This window comes from Salmo trutta, chromosome 12, assembly GCF_901001165.1.
Source record: "Salmo trutta chromosome 12, fSalTru1.1, whole genome shotgun sequence".
Taxonomy (NCBI): domain Eukaryota; kingdom Metazoa; phylum Chordata; class Actinopteri; order Salmoniformes; family Salmonidae; genus Salmo; species Salmo trutta.
In genome coordinates this window covers 55,290,206-55,302,208 of record NC_042968.1, presented here as the reverse complement: position 1 = coordinate 55,302,208, position 12,003 = coordinate 55,290,206, and the positions used below count along the sequence as shown (strand labels likewise).

Below are 12,003 nucleotides of genomic sequence, written 5' to 3'. Positions count from 1 at the left end.
GTGGTTTGCAGAAGAGGATGTTTTCCTTAATTGACCCCCCATAAACGTAACGGGCATATACCAGGAGCTGTGCCAGGCCTGCCAAGTCTGTACACTCATCCAGCTGTAATGCATAGAATTCACTGGCTTGGATGAGAAGCAGTAATTGTTTCAAAACATCTCCAGCCATGTCACTGATGCGTCGTGAAACAGTGTTGTTTGATGAAGACATTGTCTGTATAGTTTTTTTGGCCTTTTCCTCCAGCATTGTCCCAGCCATATCTGCAGCAGCAGGAATAATTAAATCCTCCACAATAGCATGGGGCTTGCCTGTCCTAGCCACTTGGTAGGTCACCATATAAGATGCTTCTAGTCCCTTCTTATTAATGGTATCTGTTGCTTTTATACATCTTACTACTCGGAAGTCGTCTTTATTCTCGCTCAAAAAACTCCTGTGGTTTATTTTTCAAATTGTCATGTTTTGTTTCTAAATATCTGCGCAAGAGTGAAGGTTTCATCGAGTTATTAGATAGTACTTTTGCACATATAACACCTTGTGGCTGAGGAAAGGCACTACTCCCAATATAAGTGAACGCAAAATCAATGTAGTTCTCATCATATGTGCGCCTCTTCGATGGTCCAACGTCCCTGTCTGTTGTTCGGTGCTTTCCCGAGTAAGAGGGCGGTAGCTCTTCAGCTGCGTCAGATTCTATCAGTGTCCATGCTAGCTGGGCTAACAACAAATGTAGAATTACTGATGCTAGCATTGGATGTGCTCGTGGAAGCAGAACAACTTGTGTTGACAACAGGTGCAGGTGTAGTACTGCTGGTAGTAGCAGTACTAGCAGTAGAGATGGTATGTGTCTATGGACGCGGGCCTTACATTTTTTAACCATTTATCAATTTTCGAGCAAACGGAATGAGCAGCAGCTACGTTTGGCTACATACGGACCGTTACTGGAATTCCCGCGAGAGAGTAATGGTTAATGTGATTGGATATTCATTATTTTACTAGGTTACCTGTATTTTGACATTGTGTTGTTATTTCGCTGAACACTAGATATGGTTTAATTGTATTTTTGGCAGTGAAACAAGGCTACTCAGGCAAGAGAAAAAAGCATCACCCAAATGTATAGCCATATTGGGAAATGTTTGAAAATGTGAAGATTTTTTACAATAATTTCTTTATAAAAAATAAATAAATGTGAATCACACTTTTATTTGGCGTACCCCCGACGGCATTGTGCGTACCCCTTGGGGTACGTGTACCCCAGTTTTGGAATACCTGATCTAGATTAATGCTGTTCGTGGACTAGACACATTACACAGGTTCCCCAAAAAATATGATTATGACATTGAACTTGTGCGCACACACACAGACGCACATAGTCCATGCCCAGCACACACCACAGTCAGAGGTCCACCAGGGAGAGAGAGAAAGAGAGAAGGGAACATGGTGATGGTTCACACATGTGCCTGTGGACCGGCGGGCCGACCGACCAGGCGGCTCAGAGAAGCTTAATTTCAATTAGCAAGGAGGTCTGGAAGTGGAGCAGCTGTGACATAAGGCATGACTGGCTGTGTAAATATGCACAAGGAGTCGATGTAGTGCCCGTACGCACACGCCATTACCTCAGCCTCAGAGCCTGATGCTCTCATCTCGTCTCCCGTGACACACTCCCTCTCTCTGATGGTTGGTCTACTGTAGGCCACTGCTTTTACATCACATGTGAAATAGCTTCAATGCCCTCATTATGAAATACTCAGAATGATACATCTTGAATAGAGTATGCTGTACAGACAGTGGTCGTATGGAACTTCATGAAACAAAATAGTCAGGACATGAGCAAAATGAAGCAATGCACGCACACATACTCACACATCGTACACATGGGTGGGTGGGTATGTACACAATGTCTCACAGATTGTGAGTGTCAGAGGCCTAATTAGCTGAATAAATTAGGCTAAAGGTATACCAGTGAATTTATTGGATGTGTTTGCTAGTCTCTGAAGGCCAACTCAGCCTGCCTGAAGAAAAAGAAACACGGCCAGGACCGTTCATATGAGTATATTAAGGCTATCAGGTTATATTTATTCCACTTCAAGTCCTTTCCCCTTATACTAAAATCAAAAAACTCTGAGAATATTGTCATCCTAACAGTAACCGGTCATTTGTTGACTTAAAAACTCTAAAGTCATTGTGGGGCTGAATGAAGAGAGGCAAAGGAGAAGAGAGGCAAAGGCCAGTCAGTTGGACATAATAAGGTCTCTGGAAGGTCAGTGAGAAAATTGCTCCAAATGCTGCTGTAATAGGGTTCATACTAACAAGGTCTCATCATCCTCTGTTTTCCATTCAGAGCCTGGGCTTGTTGAGATCCCCAAACACAAATCAGACCTAAATCGAGGCTCTATCTCAACCCAGAAATCAACCGTCATCTCTTAAAAAGCAATATTATGCAAGTGTGTCTCTTACAGATTGTTCTTGCACATAGTGACCTAGTTATGAATCTACCTTTAGTTGACATAAGGTTCATGTCTGATTTTTTTTTAACATGATAGTGATCTCTGAATGATCTCCCCTTGACAATAGCCTTATAATGCATCATCAGGAATTTAGGATCTACATTTAGAATCTAGATGATTCACACAGGTGCACGGGAAGAAAAACAAAAACAAGAGACCATTTTAAGTAGTCATTTTTATATACACATTTATATATTCATATATTACACATTTAATACAGGCATATTGAGATTGATCATGAAGAGAAGAACAGAAAAAAAGTGGCTGAGATATTTGTAAAAATGTACATTTCATGAGAAATCATATACACACACAATTTTGCTTTTTTGACTCTCCTTTTGACAGACATACATATAAAGAATTCCCATAATGACAAGCTCCCCCCCAAAAAATCACAGGGTGTTATGTAGAGACAGCAAGAACCAGCTTGCTAAATATACGTTGCATATATATTCCCGTTTCTGTGTGGGGTTTCTCTGATCGGAGGGGTGAATCGAGAGTAGCCTGTGCTGTTTAAAGGAGAACTCCACAAAAATATGTTGTTCCACTATAAACATTCCTCACCTGCTACATTTCTTTTGCATGATAATGCTTTAGTTTAGTTAAACTCCATTCAGATAACCTCACATCATTTGGTTGGGACAGTATGGTGTCATATAGTGTTCTTGAAGAGATTTAAATAAATGTTGAATTTTTTTGTGTATTATTTTACCCATCATACAACTAAAGTAAGTATCTGCCTCTACAATGCTACTGAAGGTTGCAAATCTCATCTTTAAAAAACATTGTACACACAATTTAAACATTTCCAATAAAAACAGTGGTGATTCAGATTAATCCGTGCCCTTACAAAACGAAATATTGACCGAATCGTACTGTGTACAAAACAAATAATATTTTAAACATCAACATTGTTAAACAATAATTACTTCTTTCTCATAGTTATTAAAATCTGTGGCCACATGGTCTAAGTATTTTGTTGTTATACTGAACAGTTTTATTTGAGGATAGGTTGGATACAGAGATACATAGAGATAGATAGAGAGGAGTCTAGATGGATATATATGGAGATGAGTCCTCTAACTATCTCTATGAGCGGATCACATATTAACTAGTAAGCGATGCGATGTGACGAAAGGCACCTTTTTATACAAGTAAGAGAAAGGCTTGGATTAACCAGATCTACTCAGAGTGCCTCTGAAATGGCACACTATTCCATAGTGCACTACTATTAAACAAAATAATTGAACTATATACTGTGGGGCATAGGCTGTCATTTCAGAAGCAGCAAGAACGTTAACAGTATCAAACCCTAACTGTTCCAAAGACCAGGTGTCTACAAGGATACAGTGGTCAGATGGCCACATACAGGATGGACATTAACAGTACAAATCTAGTATTGAAGTAACCTACAATGCCTAGAGGGGCCTTTAGAAAATAGTCCACAATCACAGTGTTGCTGATGTGCCCATTATCAATGTTTGTAATGACAATACAGTACTGATCATTTACCTATACCTATGTCAAAACAATGGTTTGGGGGAGGAGGCATTGGATGAAAAAGGCATACAAAAACATGTTTGTGATATTGATAGAACTAACTGCTACATAACATGTATGCATATCCCTCCATCTAGGAGATGTAACCCATCTAGATACTGGTCCTCCATTGTTATATAAGGCAAGAATGAATCCCTCAGTATGACATCGAGTCAGCACCAAGAACCTTTGTCTGTCTCTCTCCTCACAGGCAAACATGGCAGTTACAGTATGTAAATTATCCCATCTGGATAGAATTGTATTACCGTTATCAACAGATGTCAAGGTATATTTTCTTAAGGCATTTCTAGAATTGATTTGGCCTGATTTTGATTAAGAAGCTAGGTCAGTAGGCTGTCCAGTGCTCTTAAATAGACAGAAGGCTTTTTGGGAACAAAGATCTCTCTCTGATCAAAGAGAGAAAAATACCCAAGATTGAAAAGACTTTCAAAGGTGACATGGTAGCAAAGAGTGAACTGAGACAGTGAGTCCACTGGATCAGTGGTTTCTGGAAGACAGATGCCTTTGGGTTTGACTGGTGTAGAAACTGGAGGCATTTTCCTTTCAATGTCCGAAAACAGTACTATTATAAAACAACAACTGGCACAAGATTAGTGCTTTCTTTTTTGTTAGCAGTGTTTTTTAACATACAAAAAGGGCAGAAAGAAACGATAGGCACGTTTCTCCATGAATTTATCCACAGTAAAGAAGAGGCACTGAGGTCAGTTAAGTATGAGTTGCGCCTGTTACTCGGCCGTGTCATTGCCATTGTTATCAATGTTCTAGACGTCACAGCCATTTTGATACCCAAAAGTAAAACGTGGGCTAATGACTTTGAACGGGGGCTAATGACTGTTTTGTCTAAATTACACTATAGTGGCATGGAAATACGATGACATTGCTCAAGTAGGCAAATATTTAGTAAGAAACAACTTTGCCATCATTATCATGCTGTCAAATGTACTTCATGCAGATGGAAATGTTGTCATTACATAGCACAGTTCGTCCAAAATAGCTAGCAATGCTAACGTTAGCTGTCCGGTGAATTCCACTCAATCTTAGCTAGCCAGAAAACATTATACTGCATCTAAAGTTAATATAGAAACATCAAAATGATGACAAAAGGTTTTCCTACAAATTATTTGCCTTCTTTAGTAATATAATTATATTTCCAAGCCACTGTAATGCACTTTTGATTAAAAATTCATCATCACAAATTGACAATGCATTGAGTGGAATGATCAGTCGGGCATCAGTCCTAAAACCAATGTTCAAAACAATATTGTGACGAAACGTGCAGCCCACAAATTGTTTTTTTCCTTTGAACAAAAACACTTAAAATGTACTTTGTATGGTTGTCTGAAGCAACATACAACCAATTAAGCTTGTGCCATGACAGTTTTAGAGAAGCTGTTTAGTTTAAGGCAGCTTCTACTTCAATTTCTTCATTGCACACAATCAGAATAGAAAAAGACAAATCTGTAAAAAGAGGTCGAGTTAAGTCTTGCAAAGTACAATCAATACTCAGCAACCGTATTTCGATTGGAGAAGAGAAGGAGAGGGGGGTGAGGGAAGAAACTATGTCCTTTCCACATCTTCTCTTCTCACTGTTTTACACAAAACCTTTGTTACTCAAGAGCTTCATTGGAACACAGAACATTTACAAAGGAAAGAAAATAAAATGTCCGGAAAGATTGTTAGTGCAGAATTTTTTTCCCAATTTTTTTGTGTGGATATAATATATATATAAGCCATAAATTGTCACCTATACATAACAAAACACTACGATTCTGACTTTATAAAAGCCTGAATTAAATCAGAAAGCATTACACTTCTCAATATCTATACCTTTACATTTCCTGACAGCTCAACGTTTATTTTTTATTTTTTTTAAACAGTGTTCAATACTCAGTGCTGCTTTACTGCAGTAAGAAGCTCTCTTCTCTCTTCCCGGGGACAGACAGGTACATTGGGACATAATATTAAGACTGTTTCCAAAATGTCTGGATGTGTCACAAAAACCTGTTGTATTCGCTGCACCTCTCCCCTCTAACCCTCCCTTTCCATAAATATGAGAGAAATGACTACAATATTAAAAATAAAAGCTTTCAATAGAGCCGTTGTGCTTGGGGGTCCAGGCCGGTGTGCCTACTCAACAGTCTGCCATGTAACGACCTAGGAGAATAAGGAACACAGACATTAGACCCCAGTGTAGACCACATCATTCACATTTGACTAACCAAAAGGGCGTGTCTTCACCTCAAGTCACAACAGATACATTAAAACAATAAATTGGTGACAAGTTAGTAGTTATTACCTGTAGCTATTCACTTATAGCTAGGTAAGAATAGTGTATGTGGTGAGTAGGAAAGAAAGAATCTACCATACATGATATATGCTCCTTTGCTTTATTCCTGCACCCATATGTTTTGGCTGCAGAAGCCTTTATCAGGTGTCAGCTTGTGTCTAGATCTTGGTCCTATACGTACCTGTGGCAAACCTCTTCTTGTTGAGGGACAGTCTGTACCCGGCTCCCAACAGCTCCATGTCCACCCCTGACAGCGTGCTCCCCTCGCTCATAAACTGCACAGCCAGGGTGGATGGGGTGGACGGGCCGTCCGACAGCTCAAACTTAGCCCTCAGAGACCCCGAGCCTTCATTATCAGACTTCTCTGAGATATCACTCAGCTTCCATAGAGACTTATTCAGCTCTGAGTTCCTGGTGGAAAGAGATGAAAGAAGACATGTGAACATGTATCTTACACAAGTAGTTGCACATCCACTCTACCATAGAGACATGACAAACACAGATACACTATTCAGTGTTTCCCCTAAATTCATTCATTTTAAATCGTTGCCACAAAAAAGGTACATTGTGAGTCTCATAGCAAAGGGTCTGAGAATACTTATGTAAATAAAGTATTTCTGTTTATTATTTCAAAGATTTTGCAAAAAATTCTAGAAATCTGTTTTTGCTTTGTCATTATGGGGTATTGTGTAGATTGATGAGGAAAAAAAGATATTTTATACATTTCAGAATAAGGCGGTAACGTAACAAAATGTGGAAGAAATCAAGGGGTCTGAATATTTTCAGAATGCAATGTATATATAAAGTATATATAGAATTCAAATGTTTTTCTGCACAGATGGGCTTTTAAAATCAGAGTGACAAGTGGCAAAGTTACATATCTTCAGATTCTCATCAGATGGTCCGAGAAACCTCCAAGGTAACTAGCTAGCTAGCGTGTAATCCTGGAAGTGTAGCCAATAGACACATGTAATAATTGTTAGCTAAGATGCAGTAATGTTAAGCTAGCTAAATTCTTTGGGGGTTAATATAGAATTGGCTGGTGATGTCATTGAGTTCAAGAAATACAATTAAAACAGTCCTCGATTTTCAAATGTGGTAAGAAAAATGAATTTCAAAAGTAAGAGAACATAATTAAATGTTCATGCATTTTGGAGTAGGAATGTCCTTTTAAAAAAAGTGTTAAAAAATGACCTCACAGTCATTCAGGAAGACCCCACCCTCACCACTACCTCTGCCCCAATCCTAGAGGAAACACTTCTGTTACTACAGATATACAACAACAAAAACACACATGTAATGCTAACGATTAGTACAGTACAACATTAACCATGCTCACAGCTGATGCCAGTGCTGTGCTGTCTTGACTGTTGTGGTCTGTTTTTGTAATGGAAAATCAATTTATCAATATGAGTCAGTCAAGTCGAATCAATCAAGCAAGCAATATATCAAAGCATCAGTGACTGGCAGGTGGCAGCGTGGTAGGAACAGCTTGTCCCATGAATTAAATCACAAAAATTGAGGATTAGCTGATAACTATGAAACAAACATTCTGGATAATATAGAGAATCTGGAACTACTTATTAATCAGCATTTTGATATGCTCGAAAAAGAAGCGAACAAGAGAAGACCTTTAATCGAGTTCTGCGAGCAAAACTGAAGAGAAGCCGTCTAAAATTGCAAATGTAACATTGGAGGGGGACGTTTTTATAACTAATGTCTCCAGAAGATAGAGCATTGATTACAAGTATGAGCGAGCAGTTAAAAAAACTGGATCTATTTCCTGGGCTACTGGGGGAGGTTTAGGCCTTAAAAACAGGAATGGATTACAGTAATAAAATGATGGAAGAAGTACGAGTGGATAATAAGATATTAAAACTACCGTGGACTCCCTACAAGACACTACAGAGAGGCGCTACGGTATGATAATAAAACAATGAAAGCCGAATTACTTGATCTAAAGTGCAGAAGTATGAAAAATAATATTGTTATAATGGGAATAAAAGGAAAGTCAAGGTGTTCATGAAACGTAATCTCAAGATGACGGACGAACAGGTGGAAACAATTGATTTTCAAAAAGGGCTCACCGTTTCGGTGGCAATGCAGAGGGAAGGCCACGTCCGATCGTAGCTATGCTAACCCACTACAAAATGAACATTGCCTAGTTACGACAGGGTAGGGAATTGAAGAACACCCATTCTCAATTAATGAACAATTTCCCCATGAAATAGTGGAGAGACGACGTGCCCTGTACCCCACTTTCAAAAAGGCTCTGAGCAGAGAAGCAGAATGTTCGTCTAGTGGTCGATAAATGATATGTAAACAACCAAATGTTCAAGGACTCAAAGATTACAACGTGGCTGTGAGTGACAGCTACCTCCTGTTGAAGTAGTTCCCGATACATATTTGCACCGCATTACACAGTAAACATATATATATTTTTTTTTACTGCTCCTCTTTAATTACTTTTATCTCTTATCCGTATTTTTTGAAACTGCACTGTCGGTTAAGGGGCTCGTAAGTAAGCATTTCACTGTAAGTTCTACACCTGCTGTATTCGGCGCATGTGACTAATAACATTTTATTTGATTCATTTGTTTTTTACATGAATGACTTATTTGTTTTTTTCATGCAGTATGGAACCGTGGACTATGTGGACTTAAAATAAGGTTGGACTTATGATAATGCAGAATGGGTATGATGAACTTATCCTTTTTCTATTTAGGCAATATGGAACTTTGGACGTAATATCAGGTTTTGATTCAGGGGAAGGCGAAGTTGGGTAAGGCTGATCTTTTTTTCTGTATGACTGTTTATTTATTTAATTCGAAGATTGAACATTAGAACTACCAAGGTTGTTTTTTTAGTTTAATATGATATGGCCTAATTGTAGAGGTCGGGTATATTATGACTTAAAAGCTGTTATATAGTGCAGCCCTTGTTCGCCGATGTGAATCGGAACGATTTGCTTTTAAGATAAAAACTTAATAAATATTAATAGATTTATTATAAGGCTAAATTATTATATAACTAAAAACCGGTTCTCCATTGGAATAGGCCTATACGATCCTAAAATAATTGGTGTTGTTACCCTTTTACATTTAAAATATAAATCTCAATATAAAAAATGTAAAGGATGATTATTGTTCCGATACACACCGGCAAATGGAGTAGGTATTGTCAACAGGGTTGTTGTCTCTATTAGTGTGTGGCGGGCTGGTTAAGACGGATAAACTGATTGAAGTTAACGGTAGAATTAACACAATCACTGGCTTATGGAAGCACTTCTCTAAGCGAGAGAGAGGTATATTATATTTCTATATAAGCTATTTATGCTAACTTTTATATTATTGACCCTAATGATATAGGCCTATGTGTAAAACAGCCGAGATGATAGAGCAACGACCCTGGAATAAAAACAAAATGTGTATCGGTGGAGAGAAGGTTGGATTTACAGGTTTACTCGCTCTGGATTGTCAGTAATGCATGTATTCTTGGCTATCGTGCCATGGCTGTGTCAGAGTCGATCGTAAGTTAAACTTGGGTATTCCTTTATGGGCAGTGTGATGCCTAAGACACATTTTTACTTGTAGTCATTAGCGGCCGTTAGAATCTATGTTCCTTTTTCCTTCCTCCTTTTTTTGTCGGAATACAACAGGCTATATGAGGACTACATGAAATATGTCTTGCATGTAATGGACATTAAAAAAAAGGACTGGTCTTGCGATATATGTAGGTTGTTTTGTCTTCTTTTTTAATTTATTTTTTCGAACAATTGAATCCAATGAACTGAGCAGGCTGGGCTGACATGCTTATAGCCTTGCTAGGACTTTCAAAATATGAGCATGCATTTATGAAATTGTGCTGTTATTATTTCTATTAATATGATCTATTATTGGTACTATTTTTTTTCTGACTATTTTCCATGTTATTTGGTTAGTTCCCTTAAACACCCTCATAGTTATTTATGTTATCATGGGACTGCCCATATTTCCCTCTGGGCAACTCCAATTGGCGGCCAAGGGTTTGCGTCACGAGTCAGGGAGATGGTTGAACAGACCTAGATATGGGGGGGAGGTTTTAGTGGGTGGAATATTAGGACAATTGGAGGTTTACAAAGTTGCAAATGATTATGGTACTATCATCATGGTGCTTTTTAATGGTAAGTTTACAAACATTGGTTGTGGTAAGTATAATTGAAACTTGGGTATCATTACGGTAAGTGCGGAAATAAGTATAGCAGATCATAAAAAAAGATATACATTTTTTACATGGCTAAAAGAGAAATAATATAATATCTATTGTTTACAGGAAACTCATTCTACAAATATAGATGAGGTTGGGTGGAAAAAGGACTGGGAGGGAGAAATAGATTTTTGTCATGGGCAAAGAAACTCAAAAGGGGTGATTATACTAATTGATACAAATTTTGATCAGATGGCACAAACAGATCTGCAAGGAAGATGGATTATTTTAAATATGCTATTGGACCAAAAACAGATCTGGCTAATTAATCTATATGGGCCAAATAATGATGACCCACACTTCTTCGAAAATTTATATAATAATTTATTGAGCTCACAAGCAACAAAATAATCTATTATTATGGTGGGAGACTATAACACGGTTTTGAGTACATCGATGGATTGTAAAGGAAATCATTCTACAAACTATCACCCTCAAGCACTTAAGGAGATCCCAAAGATCATGTATACATTAGAACTAGTGGATATATGGAGGTTGAAAAACCCTGACCTAGTGAGATATACATGGAGGCGGCTTAATCAAGCTAGCCATCTTGATTACTTCCTAGTCTCATTCTTCCTGAAATCAAAAGTTTTAAAAAAGTATTAATAGGAGACCGAATGCGATCGGACCACCATCTAATTGGCCTCCATATAACTCTTACTGAATTTCCACGGGGATATTGGAAATTTTAATCAAAGCCTATTGGATGACAATTTGTTCTTAACTAAGACAAAATAATTTATCATTTACTTTTTTTTGCACAACATAGGTACAGCATATCCCCTTATTGTATGGGACACTTTCAAATGTACTTTTAGAGGCCATCCAATACAATACTCAGCATTAAAACAAAAGTAGTTTAGGTCAAAAGAGATTAGACTAATAAAGGAAATAGAGGAAGTAACATCGCAGAACTGTACTATAGAGGCACAAAATAGGAAAAACAAAAATAAATGGAGGTACTTATTCAAGAACGATCAAGTGTAATATATTACAAAATAAAGTTAATTGGATGGAAAATGGTTAAAAATACACAAAAATAATTTACAGAAACTTGTTACAAATGGAGTTATCCATGATTCACCAAATTATATTTTGAAAGAGGAAGCAAAATATTTTAAGCATATGTTTTATTTTCAGTCTCTTCCATTTCCACTGAATGATGTAAGGATTTCTTTCCTAATAATAATCATCATCATGTAAAATTAACACATTTACAGAAAGACCTGTGTGAAGGCCAACTTACAGAAGAATAACTTTTTGATGCAATAAAATCTTTTCAGTCTGGAAAAACACCAGGGCTTGACAGTATACCAGTAGAGGTATATCAAACCTTTTTTATGCACTCAAAGATCCATTATTAGCCTGTTTCAATTACTCTTATACAAATGGTAGACTTTCAGGTA

The 12,003-nt window shown here is 37.6% G+C and overlaps 1 protein-coding gene across 8 annotated transcripts in view; it reads right to left on the bottom strand.

Annotated features, from left to right (window-relative positions):
• Window positions 1-2,662: 2,662 nt before the first annotated feature.
• The window catches only part of fcho2 (FCH and mu domain containing endocytic adaptor 2), a 102,639-nt gene continuing 93,298 nt past the window's right edge, over window positions 2,663-12,003 (bottom strand). For all 8 annotated transcript variants that reach the window (XM_029768840.1, XM_029768839.1, XM_029768841.1 and 5 more), the window contains 2 exons: window positions 6,531-6,760; window positions 2,663-6,216 (listed from right to left, as the gene is read on the bottom strand). In XM_029768840.1, the coding sequence (XP_029624700.1) occupies window positions 6,194-6,216; window positions 6,531-6,760 (253 nt within the window). In that variant the 3' untranslated portion in view covers window positions 2,663-6,193. The remainder of the gene's footprint in view (window positions 6,217-6,530; window positions 6,761-12,003) is intronic.